Source organism: Manacus vitellinus, unplaced genomic scaffold (assembly GCF_001715985.3).
Source record: "Manacus vitellinus isolate BGI_N305 unplaced genomic scaffold, ASM171598v3 scaffold_0_pilon, whole genome shotgun sequence".
Classification (NCBI taxonomy): Eukaryota; Metazoa; Chordata; class Aves; order Passeriformes; family Pipridae; genus Manacus; species Manacus vitellinus.
The window spans coordinates 16,942,557-16,957,700 of NW_021938789.1; the positions used below are offsets into that span (position 1 = coordinate 16,942,557).

General features: G+C 35.0%; 1 protein-coding gene across 3 annotated transcripts; it reads right to left on the reverse strand.

Moving 5' to 3' along the window:
- Window positions 1-787: 787 nt before the first annotated feature.
- RELL1 (RELT like 1) lies at window positions 788-13,550 on the reverse strand. Of its 3 annotated transcripts, XR_001920092.2 has the most exons (7): window positions 13,307-13,512; window positions 11,493-11,564; window positions 10,190-10,247; window positions 7,398-7,637; window positions 6,534-6,736; window positions 3,009-3,271; window positions 788-2,449 (listed from the first exon to the last, which is right to left on the reverse strand). XR_001920092.2 is itself a non-coding variant. In XM_029959690.1 (6 exons), exons 1-5 carry the CDS (start codon window positions 13,410-13,412, stop codon window positions 6,541-6,543), a joined length of 672 nt encoding a protein of 223 aa, XP_029815550.1. In that variant the 5' UTR covers window positions 13,413-13,550; the 3' UTR covers window positions 2,457-3,271; window positions 6,534-6,540. The 3 variants fall into 3 exon arrangements, 2 of the variants coding, with proteins under 2 accessions (XP_029815550.1, XP_017923665.1); XM_029959690.1 differs by lacking the exon at window positions 788-2,449 and having other exon boundaries at window positions 2,457-3,271; window positions 13,307-13,550; XM_018068176.1 differs by lacking the exons at window positions 788-2,449; window positions 3,009-3,271 and adding an exon at window positions 6,011-6,061.
- Between the last annotated feature and the right edge of the window lie 1,594 nt (window positions 13,551-15,144).

Here is a 15,144-nt window from a genome sequence, read left to right on the forward strand (position 1 = left end):
TTTCAGTCCAGTTATAACAGAATTTCTCAAACTTTAATAACAGCAATCCTTTTGTATTTCAGTATATGTACATATCTAATAAAAAATGTGTACTATACAGAATTCTTATGTAGGAAAAAAAGGAACAGAAAAAAAAAATCCCTGAAAAGGAGAATCAAAGTGTGTTGAATTTCCAGAGTTGAAAACAGACCCTATGTGATACAGGTAGGAATAATGAAAAAAATTAAGAAAACCCAAACCTGCAAACAGGATGGTACACCGATAATTACATCTGAGATAGCCATAACAACTTGCTTCAAGTCTCCTTCACTATTCATACAGTAAAACCCATTTTTAATGCCATTTACAGATCGGTCATCTGTGAGAACATAATGTAACAAATTAAGCACAGAAAGACACAGGCTGAGAGGAAACAACTGCAAGAGCTTGCTGCCATTTGTGATTTTTCATTCCCTACCTTACAAATAGAATTGAGAATAATGTTGCATATTTTTTAAAAACTTAATCTCAAATATAGTAAAAAGTTAAAAGTCTTGATACTTTTAATCTGATTAGATACCAGCTTGGATTAAAGCATAGATTTCCTTCTTTTCCATATAAAACATGGAACTAAAGTAATATTTGTCCTTTCTGAAGAAAATAAAACTGCTCTGAAGTACATCACACAATCACCTAACCTTACTACCTCCATAAACAAAAACTTAAGATGCAAAGAGATTGCATTGTACATTAAGATTGTGTTAAATTCCACGCAGTGGATGCAGGCTTAAGGAAGTCACGAGCAAGCTTAAGAATCAATATTTTTTTATTTACTGCTTGGTAGTATAAAAGTTGTATATAAACTATTTTGTTAAAATACATTTGATATGCAAATTTAAGAAAGGTAAAAACTAATATAGCAATATCCATACCCCTATAAAATAGCACTGTAGTGTTAAAGGCAGTGAAATAGGCACAGTTTCTAAATCCTCTCTTACTCAAGAAGCAATGCATAAATTCAATTCTTGAACATATCAGATCTGATAATACCTTAGTTAACCATTTTATACAGGTAAGTGTTTTACATATCCAACATCTTCCCATTCCCTTTATTCTACATATTTTCAATGGAATCAAAATAGAAACTACTTTTATAATAAGTAAAAAAATACATATTTCTATTTAAACTTTCTTCCATCCTTTTGACAAATTTATTTGCAGTACTAACCCATCATGTATCAAAATACAGTATCAAAATAAATCACCCTTTTTTTAAAAAAGTTTTTGGAACAGTCTGTAATTGTGTAAATCCTTTCTGAAAATTATTTGAAACTGCTTGGTTTTGCCCAATATTCCCTTTTCCCAGCAACATTTTATACTCATAGCTATCAATCTCTTGGAAACTGAAAACTAACTACTATAATCAATACTAATTACATCTTCTAGAAATATTAGTTCTTCACACTAATAATCAAGTGAAGTTTAACGTATGCCTATAAGGTGAGCTTGGTGTTTATGTTGTACTTAAATACTGAAGAGATTTCATAAGCCAAGTTTAAATTAAGGGGAGCAGGGATGCTGAACACTCGGGTTCTGGTCCTAGCCAAACAATTATTTTGGGTTCTCAAGGACAGACGATTATCTCTAAAAACATCAATTAAAAAAAAAAAAACCAAAACCAAAACACACAAACAAACACACATTATTTTCAAAGTTTTGGTGGGCAGTGGTGTGGGTTTTTGGCAAATATAGCATCGTTGAATAGGCCCAATCAATATCTTGGGGATACAAGTAAAAGGAAGACCATCAGCAGCATATGCTTTCACCAAGAGTGAAAAAACTTAATGTTTCCTGAGAAGACACAAGAGAATCTAATACACAAGCAAGATTAATTTTGTACACACTGACTGTTAACACTGTATGAATTGATGAAGAACACAATTCTCAGATATGAAGGAGAAACAGTTTAGAGCACTTGGATTAAAAAGATTGAAGGTATTTAAAATAAATCAATTTCAAAAACATACGCTGATTTTCATTGAGTTCATAAAGCAGATTAAGTTACAGTTCTCAGAATATAGTGCAATCTCTACTAAAATGCATTACATTAGAGCTTACATTCTTAGGCACTCAGAACAAATGTTATTTTTCAGTTTCTATTACATAGAAAAGTTTGCTAAGTATTACAGAGATTTGTCTCCCCAAAACAAGTAATAGGACAAAGCAGAGATCATAAGTAGATACAAATAATTAACATCAAAATACCATGGTATTTTTAGCAGTAAGTCACACTTAAAATATGAAGGGAGTGACACTGGCTTAAGTTTTTGGTGCCAATGAAAACAGCTACCCTCAGTCCAACAAAGCCACTCTGAAGCAATTTAGTATATATGCCATAAATTTTTTCACGCCAAATATTCCATATCCTTATCTAAGGGTTGAAATATGCTGCCTTAGCTTAATAAGGAACCTGTGGGTAAAAAAAAAAAAAAAAAAAAAAAAAGCAAAACTATTAGGTATTCTTCAAATACAAGTGAGTAGTTACAAGAAAATGGGAGAACAAAAGGCCTTGAAGAAAGTAATCTTCCCAAGAGCTCATCTAACTGCATAGGAAAATATGCCTATATTAAGTAGTAAGGGGAAAGTAAGGGGTGGGGGAAAACAACAATTTAATTTAACATCTGCATATAGCTGAACCACTCTGCTGTGAAATACCCTTCACAGAGCTTGAGGGCTTATGTACTAAAGGCACAGATGCAGATTTGGCTGACATAATTATTTCCTTGTATGTTTTACTTGGCTTCTAGCAGTTAGATTAAAAGAATATTTTCATCCTTCAAAGCCTGGCTTTTATCCTCAGCAAACACTTGTCAGTTCTGGAGTGGGCAGAACAGAAGAAGAAAAATCCAGATGGACCACTGGGGTGAACGCAGTTTATCCACAGGGTCATTGTATTCCTTTTAATATTGAGCTCACTAGAAATGTTTGTCTAAGTACAAAAAAAATTAAAGACTTCATAAGGCTTTTACCTTTCCTGTCCAAAAACTGCTTTCTTTCCAAGATGAAGCCACTTGGTATGATGTCCACACAGCTCAACAGTATTTAAGTGTCTAAATCTTACTGATTTTACTGGTCAAAACCCATTAAGTGTTCAACCTTGCATGAATGCCATCACAGAACCTGTAAAATGCTGCAGGAGCCATAAATACATTTCCTTAAATAGTATGCATCTCCTGGGAGTTTTCAGTTTTCTCCAAAGTGCTCACAGACAAGCTTCTTCTAAAAGTTCCACCTGTAAGAGAAGAAAACAATTCTAAAAATAAACCTAAATAGCAAAATTAGTTTTAGGATGAACACACCAATTAAAAACCTAGCAGTTGTTCTGAAGTGGAAAAAAAAAAAAGCCACAATCGCATGAAGTGGTTGCGGTGCATTCCACATTTAGCATGTGAAATCCTAAAGACAAACTAAAAATTCAGCTGGTTTTCTTGAAAAGAACAGACAAACACATGGACAAACTGACAAATCACACCACAGTGCAAAGCCCTAGGAATGGAAAATGTTACACAGCTTCAGCGTACCAGTGCTTGTTTACCCAGTACTTAAAATGGATGTGCAAGAGGTCAACTCAAAAGTTTTGACTTCAGTTATCAGCTGTGTATCTACTACTTCTTTTATGTGCTACTACGTATATTTTAAATAAACTTTACTGATGAAATGGAGCCTGCTGAGAACATGGACCTTGGAGACACGGAGAAGACATGCTACAACTTCAAATGATGCAGCCAGCAATGCACAGGATAAGTTGAAACACTACAAAGGTCACTTCAGAACATGTCAGTTTAGGGGAAAAAAGCCCTGAACTTGAGAACAGTGAACACAAGCAACCTCATCATCATACTACATCACTGAGGGACTGCCCAACTCAGGAGTTCCATCTCATGCAGGAACTCTCAGTAACAGAGGTTAAAGTCAGCCACAAAGCACAAATCTACTGCCTCCGAATGACAGAACAAACCTTTTCTGGCAGCAGTTAAACACACATCTGTGTTTGCCTTCTTCCTCTGTATCTGAAAATTTGAGCCAAATTTCCCAGAACTATAAGCTTTTAATCAGACATTTATTGACTGGAGGCACAAAAGTCTTAAATGCTGCTTATCTGTTCAGTTTCAATAAATTAAGCTACAATAATTTATTGGAAGTCTGAAATAAGTAGTTTAAGTAAAGGTCTAACTAGTACCTGTTTACATGTGTACAGATTTTCATGACAGTGGACAAAAACTGATCTGGAACCGTGCTAGTAAACAGTATCAAAGCCTTTCAAGCAAGATGTTTATTTTTTGTAGTACACATCAAAAAGGCCTGGCTAATTTCCCAGCTGATTTACAAAATAGCTCTATTGGACTGGAGAGACCATTAAAAGATTCTGCGGAGCCATTTCTCTGCTATTAGAACATTTGTTTTCAGAAGGGGCAAAACTTTAATCCTAAGGGAGGTTCTACAATAAAAAGCTGCCATAGATGGACAATTTTTTTATAGCTTTACTATCGTATCTCTCTAGAGAACAACTTATTTTTAGATTAAAATAGTAATGGTAGAACTTTTAGGTAATTACAAGAAAAAGCTTTCTTATTTAGGAGAGGAAAGAACAAAATAGAAAGAAAACTGGACTACAAAACATTTTTAGAGTGATTTCAAAACATTTTTTTTCAATCAAAATGCACTGAAATTTTTCATATATGCCCCTTCCTTTCTATTTCTTATGTTTAAAGAGAAGATAACTAGCCCTCCTTCAATAAAAAACATTGTATTATAAACAATCTGATGATGTTACCATGAGACATCTAGAAAAGAAATAACAATAGTCATAGGAGCAATAAAACAATTAGCTGGGCACAGAAATGCCAATGCAGCCAGTGAAGGAAGAGGTTATCTTCTACTGCATTTAGGTAATACTGATTTTTAAAAAGGGAAGAAATAAAAAAGAAACCACACCAACATTAAAAAAAAACCTGAGCACAAGGACATAATTCTGAATGAGAAACTAAGAGTAAAGTTTGCCTTTCACTGACATCTGTAGATTCTTCTCAGATTACACAGAAACAATGAAACAGCAGCCACTAGGCAGCTATGACTTGCAAAAATTTGTTACAGAACAAAAATCAAAACACTGATATTGAAAAGCATTTGTCCAGTCTGGTCTTACAAATGTCCAGCAATAAAGATGCAACAGCTTATTCCAACTTTTTAAGTTTTGAAACCTGAACTCCACCTCCTTGCAATTTAGCCTATTATTATCTTCTTAGCCACTGAGCAAATGAAACAATTTATTTCATTACCCTCCACAACTTTTAAATATTTGGAAGTATACCACAACTCCAAGTCTTTCTTCCTCTATAGCAATGGTTCAAAAAACCGATGTGACACAGCAGCCAGGCAAATACACTCTGATTAGTCTAACAGTCAAACCCATGCTGCCAGCAAATGTTGGAAGAAGTAACCCCATCGTGTACCAGCTCTCTACTTTAATCTCAAGATACTCGAGGGGGTTTGAGTCTTGTTACATATGTAAACAGGCCCAATTTTCTCTTGTGCATTTCCCTCTCCTATTTGAAGTTACCAAGAGCTTGAAACTGGACAGAGCTGACACAACATAATTTTATCCTGTCTCTCAGCATACAGAACACTGTGCACTTTGTTCACTATCTTCAAGTCCAATACCTTTATTATGCCACCCTAGAACCTTTCTTCGTTAAGGGTCAAGTCTGAATTTGAATCACAGTGGTATAAAATCACTTTTCCCCTTCATATTATCAATCAGTGTGTCATCAATTAGAAGCAAAACTTATTAACTTACAGGGTTTTTTTCCCCCAACACTCTGAACAGTTAAAAAAACCAACACAGTCCGGGTTGCATTCCAAAACCATGCCAGACATGTTTTTGACATGCTTAATAGGGTACCTTGAGCAATTCACTGAAGTTTAATGACTCACAAGAAAACCCCAACCACCTGGCTCAGTTAGATCCCTGTGATACAGGCAGTTTCATGTCTCCATTGTTATTAGTCAAAGCTCCACTGATCTATCAGAGGAGTATCCAATAAGCAATCATCTCAAATAATCACACAGTACAAAGCAGCAAGCACAGGGAAGAAGCACCGTAGTTATCTGAGTGATACAACTGTCAGTAGCACTTGTTTGAGTAATAAGCACATTGCTACTAAATCTGAGCCATTGTTTATTGCCAAAAATTAATATGCAAATGTTTTATTTCGTGCACTAGTGATGTCGCCTCCACAAAGAAGTTTTTATTTCAACATCTACTCTAATTAAAAGGTTGAAAAAAACAATTAGGTAAGAACTTGGTGGGTAAATAAGCTTTTACCAAGTTATCATTAACTGAGCGATCAAATATAAATTTTGCAGACTTGTGCAGAGAGTTTTGTAATTGAAAGCTGAGTTTTCAAACAGAACTGATACATTTTCAACTTTACTGATTACTTCACGTATTTCACAACATAATGCTTTCAATACGAGTTCCAAATATTTGATACCTGCAGTTTACTCTGAGCTTCTCCTCTCTGAGCTTCTCCTCTCCTGCATTTCCTGTTTCACTGGCGTGGCAGGTGCTTCGCTCACTTCTTGTTTCACAGGCGTGGCAGGCATGTCACCATTGACACTCTCCACGCCAGTAACAGACATCAAGCTCTTCCGTTCTTTGGAATTTGATTTGTGCTCCACTTTTGTGACTCGAAATCTTAAGGAAACAAAAGAAAGATTGAGTTTTATTTCCCCAGAGATTAGTTAGGTCATTCTCAGAACCGGTTGTATGAGAAGGAACAAATTTCCAGGTCTCAAGAACTAGACATCAGAGCAGACACCCACACAGACCCTGCTTCACTTCAGAGCAATCTTCCTTCCTATTATTACCTACATGTCTTTCTAATACTCATTACTGCTGAATCTCACTTTCTCAGGAAATTTTGTTTTAAAGCAGAATCCACAGATTGCATCCTACTTCTTAGAACAGTAATTTTCAAACAGAACTACAGCAGAAGTTAGAAATTAAAAATAACAAGGAGAATGAAGTGGCTTCTATAGCTCACACTTTCTTGAGAAATATCAATTTCAGAAACAGAGGAATTTATTATGTGTGCAATCCTCGTTTCTTTTTAGCCTGTACCAATTGAGCAATAGCACTGGATTTATACCCACAGTAAATCTCCATCTTCTTACACAGTTCTTAAAAATATCACATTTATTTCTTCCAGAAATAATTTCAGTCTAATACTAACAGGGGTATGAAAAAAAAAAATCACTGATGCTATAAACAGAGTTGAATCAATGGATATCTGATCCAACACTGGCCGCTGTAGCATTCCTAAGAAAAGTATACAGCAAAATGATCTAAGGCTTACCTTCCCACAGAAAGGACTGTAACTTCTCCAATACGACTTCTTCTGTTCTCTTTAGATTTGTGAGCTGGCTTTATAAGATGCCATCGTTTGTGACTACAACGAGTACAAACATCCTTTTCTACCACTCCTCCAACAGTATGGAAGTGATGGGCTTTGCAGTTGTGCTTGAACGGAACAGCACCGGGTGACAAAGGAGTCCCTGGACTCATTGGACTCTCAGGAGAGGTAGGAGATAAAGGGCTATAAGAAAATGTATAAAGGAAATGTAATGTTTACTATAAATCCAGTTTCTTAAAAAATAAAAAAAAAGATAAGATATAACCTTCAGTTAGGTTTAGTGAATAGCTAGTTTTTTCAAGGATCATTTATTTGTGAGAATGTGTGGTTTAAGATTCCCTCTGATACCATATTTTTGCAGTCAAAATCACTTCCAGAAATTAATTCATCAGCAGTCATGTGATTACAGTAACTAACACAAAAGGCAAGGAAATGAAGAGAAAAAAAACCAGCCTAAAATAGAAAAGAACAAGTTACATGAACTTATACTGATGAAGACATCCAATAGGCTGATTACATTCACACTTGGAGAACTATGGAAAGTATTTCAGAATTGTTACAGTATCTCAAAGAACTCCCAGAAGAAAAGCATAGTCCCACAATGAAAAAAGGCAAAACTAAAATGTCTATGACAAAAAGAAATGAACTTATCATTTAGTTTCAGGGGAAAAAATAAAATTTGAGTACCCAGAAAGAAAGAAAAAGCAATACAACCACCAAAAGGCATTTGAGAATATCTAATCAAATAAATATAATTTTATTCTAAACCAGAAAAACAGCACAGATTGAAACCAGATGTACTTTTTTGAACTTCAGCATCCATTTTGACACTGTCATGCAACACATTCTCATAAAGCAAACCAGAGCTCATGAAAGGTGAAGTAACTGTAGAGTAAGGTAGCACACCTTGTAAAAAAAAAAAAAACCAAACTAAAAAGACATACAGAAAGTTATGTATCAGTAGTTACTATGAAACTGGAAAGACATACAGAGTGTGGTTATTCTGGTCCTCATGATATTCAGTGCTTTAAATAGTTCACTGGGTAATAGAATAGAAGAATAGCTAAAGTACCCACAGACTTTAGATCACCCACAGCAACTGTAGAGGACAAGATAAGAAATTACAATGGTCAGAGGAGAGTGTGAAAGACACTCACATGTACAGAAATCTTACTAAAAATACTGGATGAGTTGCAGTAAGGACAACAACATTTTCAGTGTTTTAGCAGAAAACCTTCACACAAACCCAGATGAAAAAGCAACTGAACAGATGATCACTCCAGAAAAAGATAATCATGAGTTGAACATGAATCATGAACATGGTCTTGCTTAAGGACAAACTTCACAATGGAAATAACAGGAGTATAACCTGTGAACCTAAAGTTACATTACTCAGCATTAATCATGACACAGCTGATACTACTAGGCAGGTTTAGGAATGTTATTTCAAGAAAAATACTAACAAACTGAAGAGACTCCAAAGGAGAACAGAAAGAACAAATTAAAGAAGTAAAACATGCTGTAGAAGACTGGAGTTACTTGGATGCTTATTTTCCAAATAAAAATATTGACAGCAGACATTCAATGGTCTTCAAATAAACAAGAAAATGCTATTAAGAAAAATAAAATCTGTTCAGTATCAGAAGCAAAGGCAGGAACTAATGGCTTCAAGTGGCAGAAGTGCAGATTTTACTCAGCCATTATTATTCTATAATTAGAAATTATTTTATAGTGTACTGAAGTTAGGTACACTGTGGATTTGCACTTGATTACAAAAGCTTTAGGAGTATCTGTCAAATTCTGTAAGACCAAACAATTTTTCCCTCCCCCTTATACTTTTCATATTTTAATTCACCACTGAAACTATAGTCAAAAACTCCCAAAATAACATCAAACATGCCTAACCAAAATATTCAAACAAATATTCCTACTGCACCACAGAAGCTTAAAAATAATTCTTATATTTGAGAAGGAATCCTTTTATAAGTTCAATTTTTTTTTTCTTCAATAACCAAGATTCTCACCATTAGAACAGGTGACTAATGCTTGCATACTCAACTTTGTTTTGCTAAAACTATATACTCCCACTTCTTTTATAGGTGACACAACACTACTTGAACTTCCATCTTCTCTGCCTTGAATATGAACACAGGGTTACAAATGAAGAGGATTTAAAGTAGTAGTAGATGTAGTTAAAGGTACTTATGTACAGATACAAGTACTCTTACACATAAGATGCATCTGTAAGGCTGAACTACTTTCTCTACATAATTATCTAAATAGGAGTGCAGTGAAAAAATGTAAGAGATAGGTCAGCCAATGTATATTCCCACAATTACAAAGTAAAAAGTAAACCAGGAGACACAGAATGAGATGTCTATTTTAAGTTGACATCCACACAAATTAAATAAGTGCTGCCTCTTCAAGTCAGAGTAGCTTTGGTCTAAGCCACCTTCTAAGTAACTTCACTCTGAAGCAAACCAGTAATCTTTAGCTCAACAAGCAGCAAAACCGTATCGCACACCTCGCACACATACCCAGAAGTGCCAGTCACCAATCTAGGGCATATACTAAAATTTAGGGAGTCAGACACCAGAGAAAATCTAAGTACTATCCTCTTAGCTGGTAGCTCAAGCAAGCAATGCAGTCTTAAAAGTGTTTGTGAAACAAAATCTTTTGGAAGGGTATGTTTTTAGTTGCCTCAGGAAACATGCATTAAAATGACAAGTAATTACCTTTCAGGTTCAAAGACACTGCTATCTGCTACCATGGCCTTTAACACATCAGCATTTGCTGCAATGAGAATAAACAGAACTCTTCAAAAGTGAACAGCTCTAACTTCAGAAAAAAGAAAAAGTAAAATTTAAGTTCCTCAGAGAAATTTCATCTAAAAGAAAGATGACTGCGTTATGTACATCTCCAAAAAGGCATAAGAGAAAATTACAGGAAAGAAATGTTAATGCTACAGGAATTTCTTAACATAAGCTACTAAAATTACAGTTCAAAGCTCCACCCCAATACAAGCCATATAACGTAGCTGTCTGCACAGAACTCTCAAACAAGATCTCTGAATCACCTCACATGTTTAAAGCAACTTCAGATTAAGAACACCAGTTTAAGTGAGCCCTACAAAATGCAAATTAATTATCACCCAAGCACTATCAATTGCTCACATATTCTCAAACACACACAAATTACCTAATCCCAACCTCAAAGAAAAATACACAAGCTCAAAGCTCTAACAGTTAAAAAAAATATTTAAAAAATTAAACAAACAAACAAAAAACCTCACAAACAACAAAACCCCAAAAGCCCCACACACAGACCCAAAAATACCACTTTTCCAGAGGACTAGTCTTCAGTCAGAAGTAACTCAAAGCCAGTTCAATGCTTAGAACTCTGATTTATACAAAATTAAAAGGCTAAAGCTTCTTGTACTATAAAAACATCCAGTCTCCTAAAAGTTTCTTCTATTGGGCAAATACATTCTGAACTAACCAAGTATTCCATGGGGTGCTTAACTATGATTTTATTTGTTCAGTCATATCTTTATCCTTTACTTTGCACACACAGAGCATGAAGATGCCATTAGTGTTAGTACACGCTATTGTCTTACTTATGCACAAACCTTTCATCAGACAAGAGCTGCAAAAATCACTTCAAGACAAAAAGTTTAATCTAGTCAAAACATAGAAGTTTCCACAGGCTTTAAACACTGACACTGAGAAAGCAACTTTGAGCTTTTACTTCACAAACAAAGCAAAAGGTTGAAGCAAAGAAAAAAAAAAATCAAATACCCAAACAGTTAAAGTATGAGGGAATGCATGACCTTATCTTACCATACAAAAAAATTCTGGGGTAAGCGAAAAACTTCCCTATTCTGCTTGAAGTTTTGCCTTGTGAAGGCAATTTCGAAGAGCTAAGCATGAACGAATCACTTATTAAATGAAAACACACACTTCAGATTATCTGAAAAAAACATATTTGTTACAGAATACCATCACAAAGGCTGATAACTTCAATGTCCCAATACTATACCTTCATTTTTCATGATGTAGTTAACTATTTGTCCCACAGTGTCACTATTCTCATGTATAGTTTCATTCATTTCTGTGCAAAGAAATAAATATGTTGTCAGTATCTTGGGCTTCTGAATAAAGAACTGAATTATTTTAAAACAAAATTTTAAAAAAGCCACAACAAAACCAAACACACCAGAAGAAACTACATTAAAAAACAGAAAGACAAGATCTATTGTCACAATGGAGGAAAAGCTTAATAAGACTTTTCAGTCCTTATTCAGGAAAAAATACGAACACAAGTTTACGATCTATACATCAGCTCTAAGAAATTCAGCTAAGAATTAAATAAATGCAGTATTTTCACAAGCATATGCCAAAACTCCTTCTGTAGCTACTAAGTAGGAGACAAAAAAAGAGCAGTATTTCTAATCCTAATATTAGGGAGAAAAAAACAAAACAAAACAGATCATTTAACTGTCTCAAGTCACTATTTTAAAACAGGTATTACTGGCTTCTAATATGACAAGAATTCAATTTAAGTTTTTCACCACATCTACAAGGACATAACAACTGATTACTTTAATGAAAAAAAAAATCTGAAAACTTTTGGAATAGAAAGCACCCATTAACAGTACTGAAAGTTTCCACAGAATAACTTCCGAAGGCTGAAAAAGATCAGTGGGACAACCAGAACAGCCAAGAGGCACAACTCTGCCCTTCCCTAATAATTGTTATAAAGCTTTATTAAAAATTAAAGGATTGAGGTAAGTTTGACAGGCAAGACCCTAAATTTTTCAATGCACAGTAAATGAGTAAATCTCTGTACCCATGCTTCATCTTAACACCTGCAACTCTGCAATGTAACTTAGAAACAGCTACTTCCCAAAACTGAGATGTAGGTGATGTCCCCCTTTCACTACTCTATGGCTTCCCTTGCTGTTAACACTCAGGTGAACTGACAGACCAGACAGTTCCACTCACTCCTCACATGCCCCAGGCAGTAAATGCTTAAGAACACAGCAACACATCATTACTGCACCACATGGCTCTACCCTCACCACAGAGCCACTGTAATTTACATTCATTATGAACCTACTGAAAGAAATTAATTGAAAGAAAGGAAGAGGCCCAGAGTATTTACAAGTGACTTGGCTCTTGTTTTTACTTAGCCAAATGTTATACTGGGTTACTATATCCCTTCCCAAGTGATAATGCCCTTTTATTTTCCCCAAGTAAGAACAGATGAGAACAAGGAACCATAAAAACGAGGGTACAAACAAACATTAGGACAAAAATAAAGGTATCTTTAAGAAAAAATTACAAGAAGTAGACATTCCATTAAAACAGAATGCAGTCATTCAGTCCAAAGGCTTGGTTTTATAAGGAGAAGGGGAGACGACCATGACAGCACAAGAGGTGCAAATTAAGATTGCTAAACATAAAACTAAGATTTTAGGCTTTAAATGGCAGCCTTTTGCTACTCCTCATATAGAACTATGTAAACTAATACTTTGTTGTAAACAGCATGTAGAATGCAAAATGTTATCTGGTGACTCCAACTGCACTGTGGAGTTGCAAACAAATATACTGATAATTTAATCCCTCTGTAAGCTCTTAACTGATGTTAAAGGACTTGCATGGGAAATTGGAACACTGCTAGTTTTGATTGGCAAAGATCAAAACCCAACTGGCATACAGTAATAAAGATATTTTTCTTAATATTGCTTTGATGTCAAATATAGACAGTGAAATGACAGAAATCTCACAATAAATTATTTCATAGCAGTAGCAATGTACAGAAATAGGAACTTGTTTATTAGACTTGATTACCTATTTTTTCATCAAGTTTTTCTTCTTCTACTTCTTCAGCCTCCGTTGTACAACGATAACCTTTTTTCTTAAGGACATGGCAGATAAGGATCCCCAAAAGGCCCATGATGAAGAAAACAGGAACCAAAGCAAAGGCAATATACTCTAGGTGTTCAGTCTTGCCATCATTGCCATCAGTTTTAGTTGTCAAAGTAGTTGTCTGTAAATCATGGATTGACAAAACCTGGGGAGCCTCTCCATCTATGTAAACAAATAAACAGTTATCACTATAGACTGTAAATCATTTGAAAGCATTTAGAAAATTACAAGCACGTCCAAATCCCCACAGTGTCTATGCCATGTACCTTCTGTGATGACGTGGACAACACATACACTACTGGCTGAGAACTTACACCTGCAGCAGTAGAAAGTCCCTCTTCAACAAGCAATTGCAAATGTCTAACATACATTAAAGAAATATTGTGTGTTTTCTGTAACAGTGAAGAACCAACAGTATTCTAGCCTGAGAGGCTTGTAATCTCAAATAGAGGGCTTGCATATCTCACAGAAGAATAACACTACCATTGTTCCTAGTTCACATCAGCAAGGAAAATGCCATACCATTCCTCCAGTCCTAAGTTCATAAAAAACTGACAACAAAATGTGGATCCTTCCCTAATATGTGAGTAAATACAGGATCTAGTATTGACCCTTGCAAAGAAAAAGTATCAGGTGTGAGAGATACAACCTTAATTTTTTTCTTAACAGTGGGATTTCCCAAAAGAAAGAACATTTACCCTCTACTCAACTGCATAAGGTGAGCTCATTCTTTGCTTGTCTGAGATTTGGAAACCATTTTATATTTAAAATTGAAACAGGATGTGAAAGAGAATTATTTTTATGTGCAAAGAATTTAAGTTACAGCACAGTCACATACTAACTGTATATTCATAATTAAGCATTTTTGCTTCAATTAAGCTCTGAATTTCACAGTTGTATATTCCACATTATAAACTGGGATTTTTGAACTACCAGAAGTATAGAATATTTACAGTAGCAGGGACCTCTGAAGTTCACCAGTCCAAATGCTGCTAAAAGCAGCACTGATTAGATCAGGTTGCTCAGGTAAGCTCCATCTGAATGACGAGTGTTCCATATTTCTGGGCAACCTGTTTCAGCATTTGCCCACTTTTATGGTCGTTATACACAAATAAATTTTAAAAATCATGGCAGGAGGGGTTGGGACTAGATGATCTTTAAGGTCCCTTCCAACCCTTAGCATTTTATGACTCTATTAAAAAATACTAAAGTTCTACATAATTATTTTTAAATCATCAACCTGAAACCTCATCAGCTTGACACAGCCACTGAAAACATACACCATCGCCATCCTCTGAAAGAGCAAACTATTAGAAACCACTCGGTTTGAGATTCCCAGCCTACCTAATATATAACACATGTAAATGCTTGCATGTTAAGAACCATGGTTTGAGTTTCTTTGTTTTCTGTTTCTTTTTCTTCCTACATAATCTGTTTTATGATTTAGTACAACTGCTTGTAGACACATAAAACACCAATAAAAAAACCATATCAGCTACAATCTCATCTGCAGTCAACAGGTGATGACAATCTAGACAAATACTAAAAGAATAGATGCAATATATGCAAGTTAAAAGGAGAACTGTGCCTATATTGGCACTTTTTTTCCTGACAGAATAATGTTGAAAAACTCATAATTTATCAACCGAATACTCTGTAGCACAGATTAGTCAGCTAACTGGGTTAAGATTTACAGAGTTTTTGAACTAGGCAGGAAAACATACCTAATCTTTCTTTCCTTTAAAAACACATTAAATTAA

Bases quoted from the DNA above. Each gene is read 5' to 3' on its own strand.
- RELL1 (XM_029959690.1), bottom strand. From the start codon at position 13,412: ATGGGCCTTTTGGGGATCCTTATCTGCCATGTCCTTAAGAAAAAAGGT. The intron at 10,248-11,492 runs GTATAGTATTGG...TTCTCATTGCAG, and splicing joins CTACATCATGAAAAATGAAG to CAAATGCTGATGTGTTAAAG. The intron at 6,737-7,397 runs GTAAGCCTTAGA...TGTTTCCTTAAG, and splicing joins ACAGTCCTTTCTGTGGGAAG to ATTTCGAGTCACAAAAGTGG.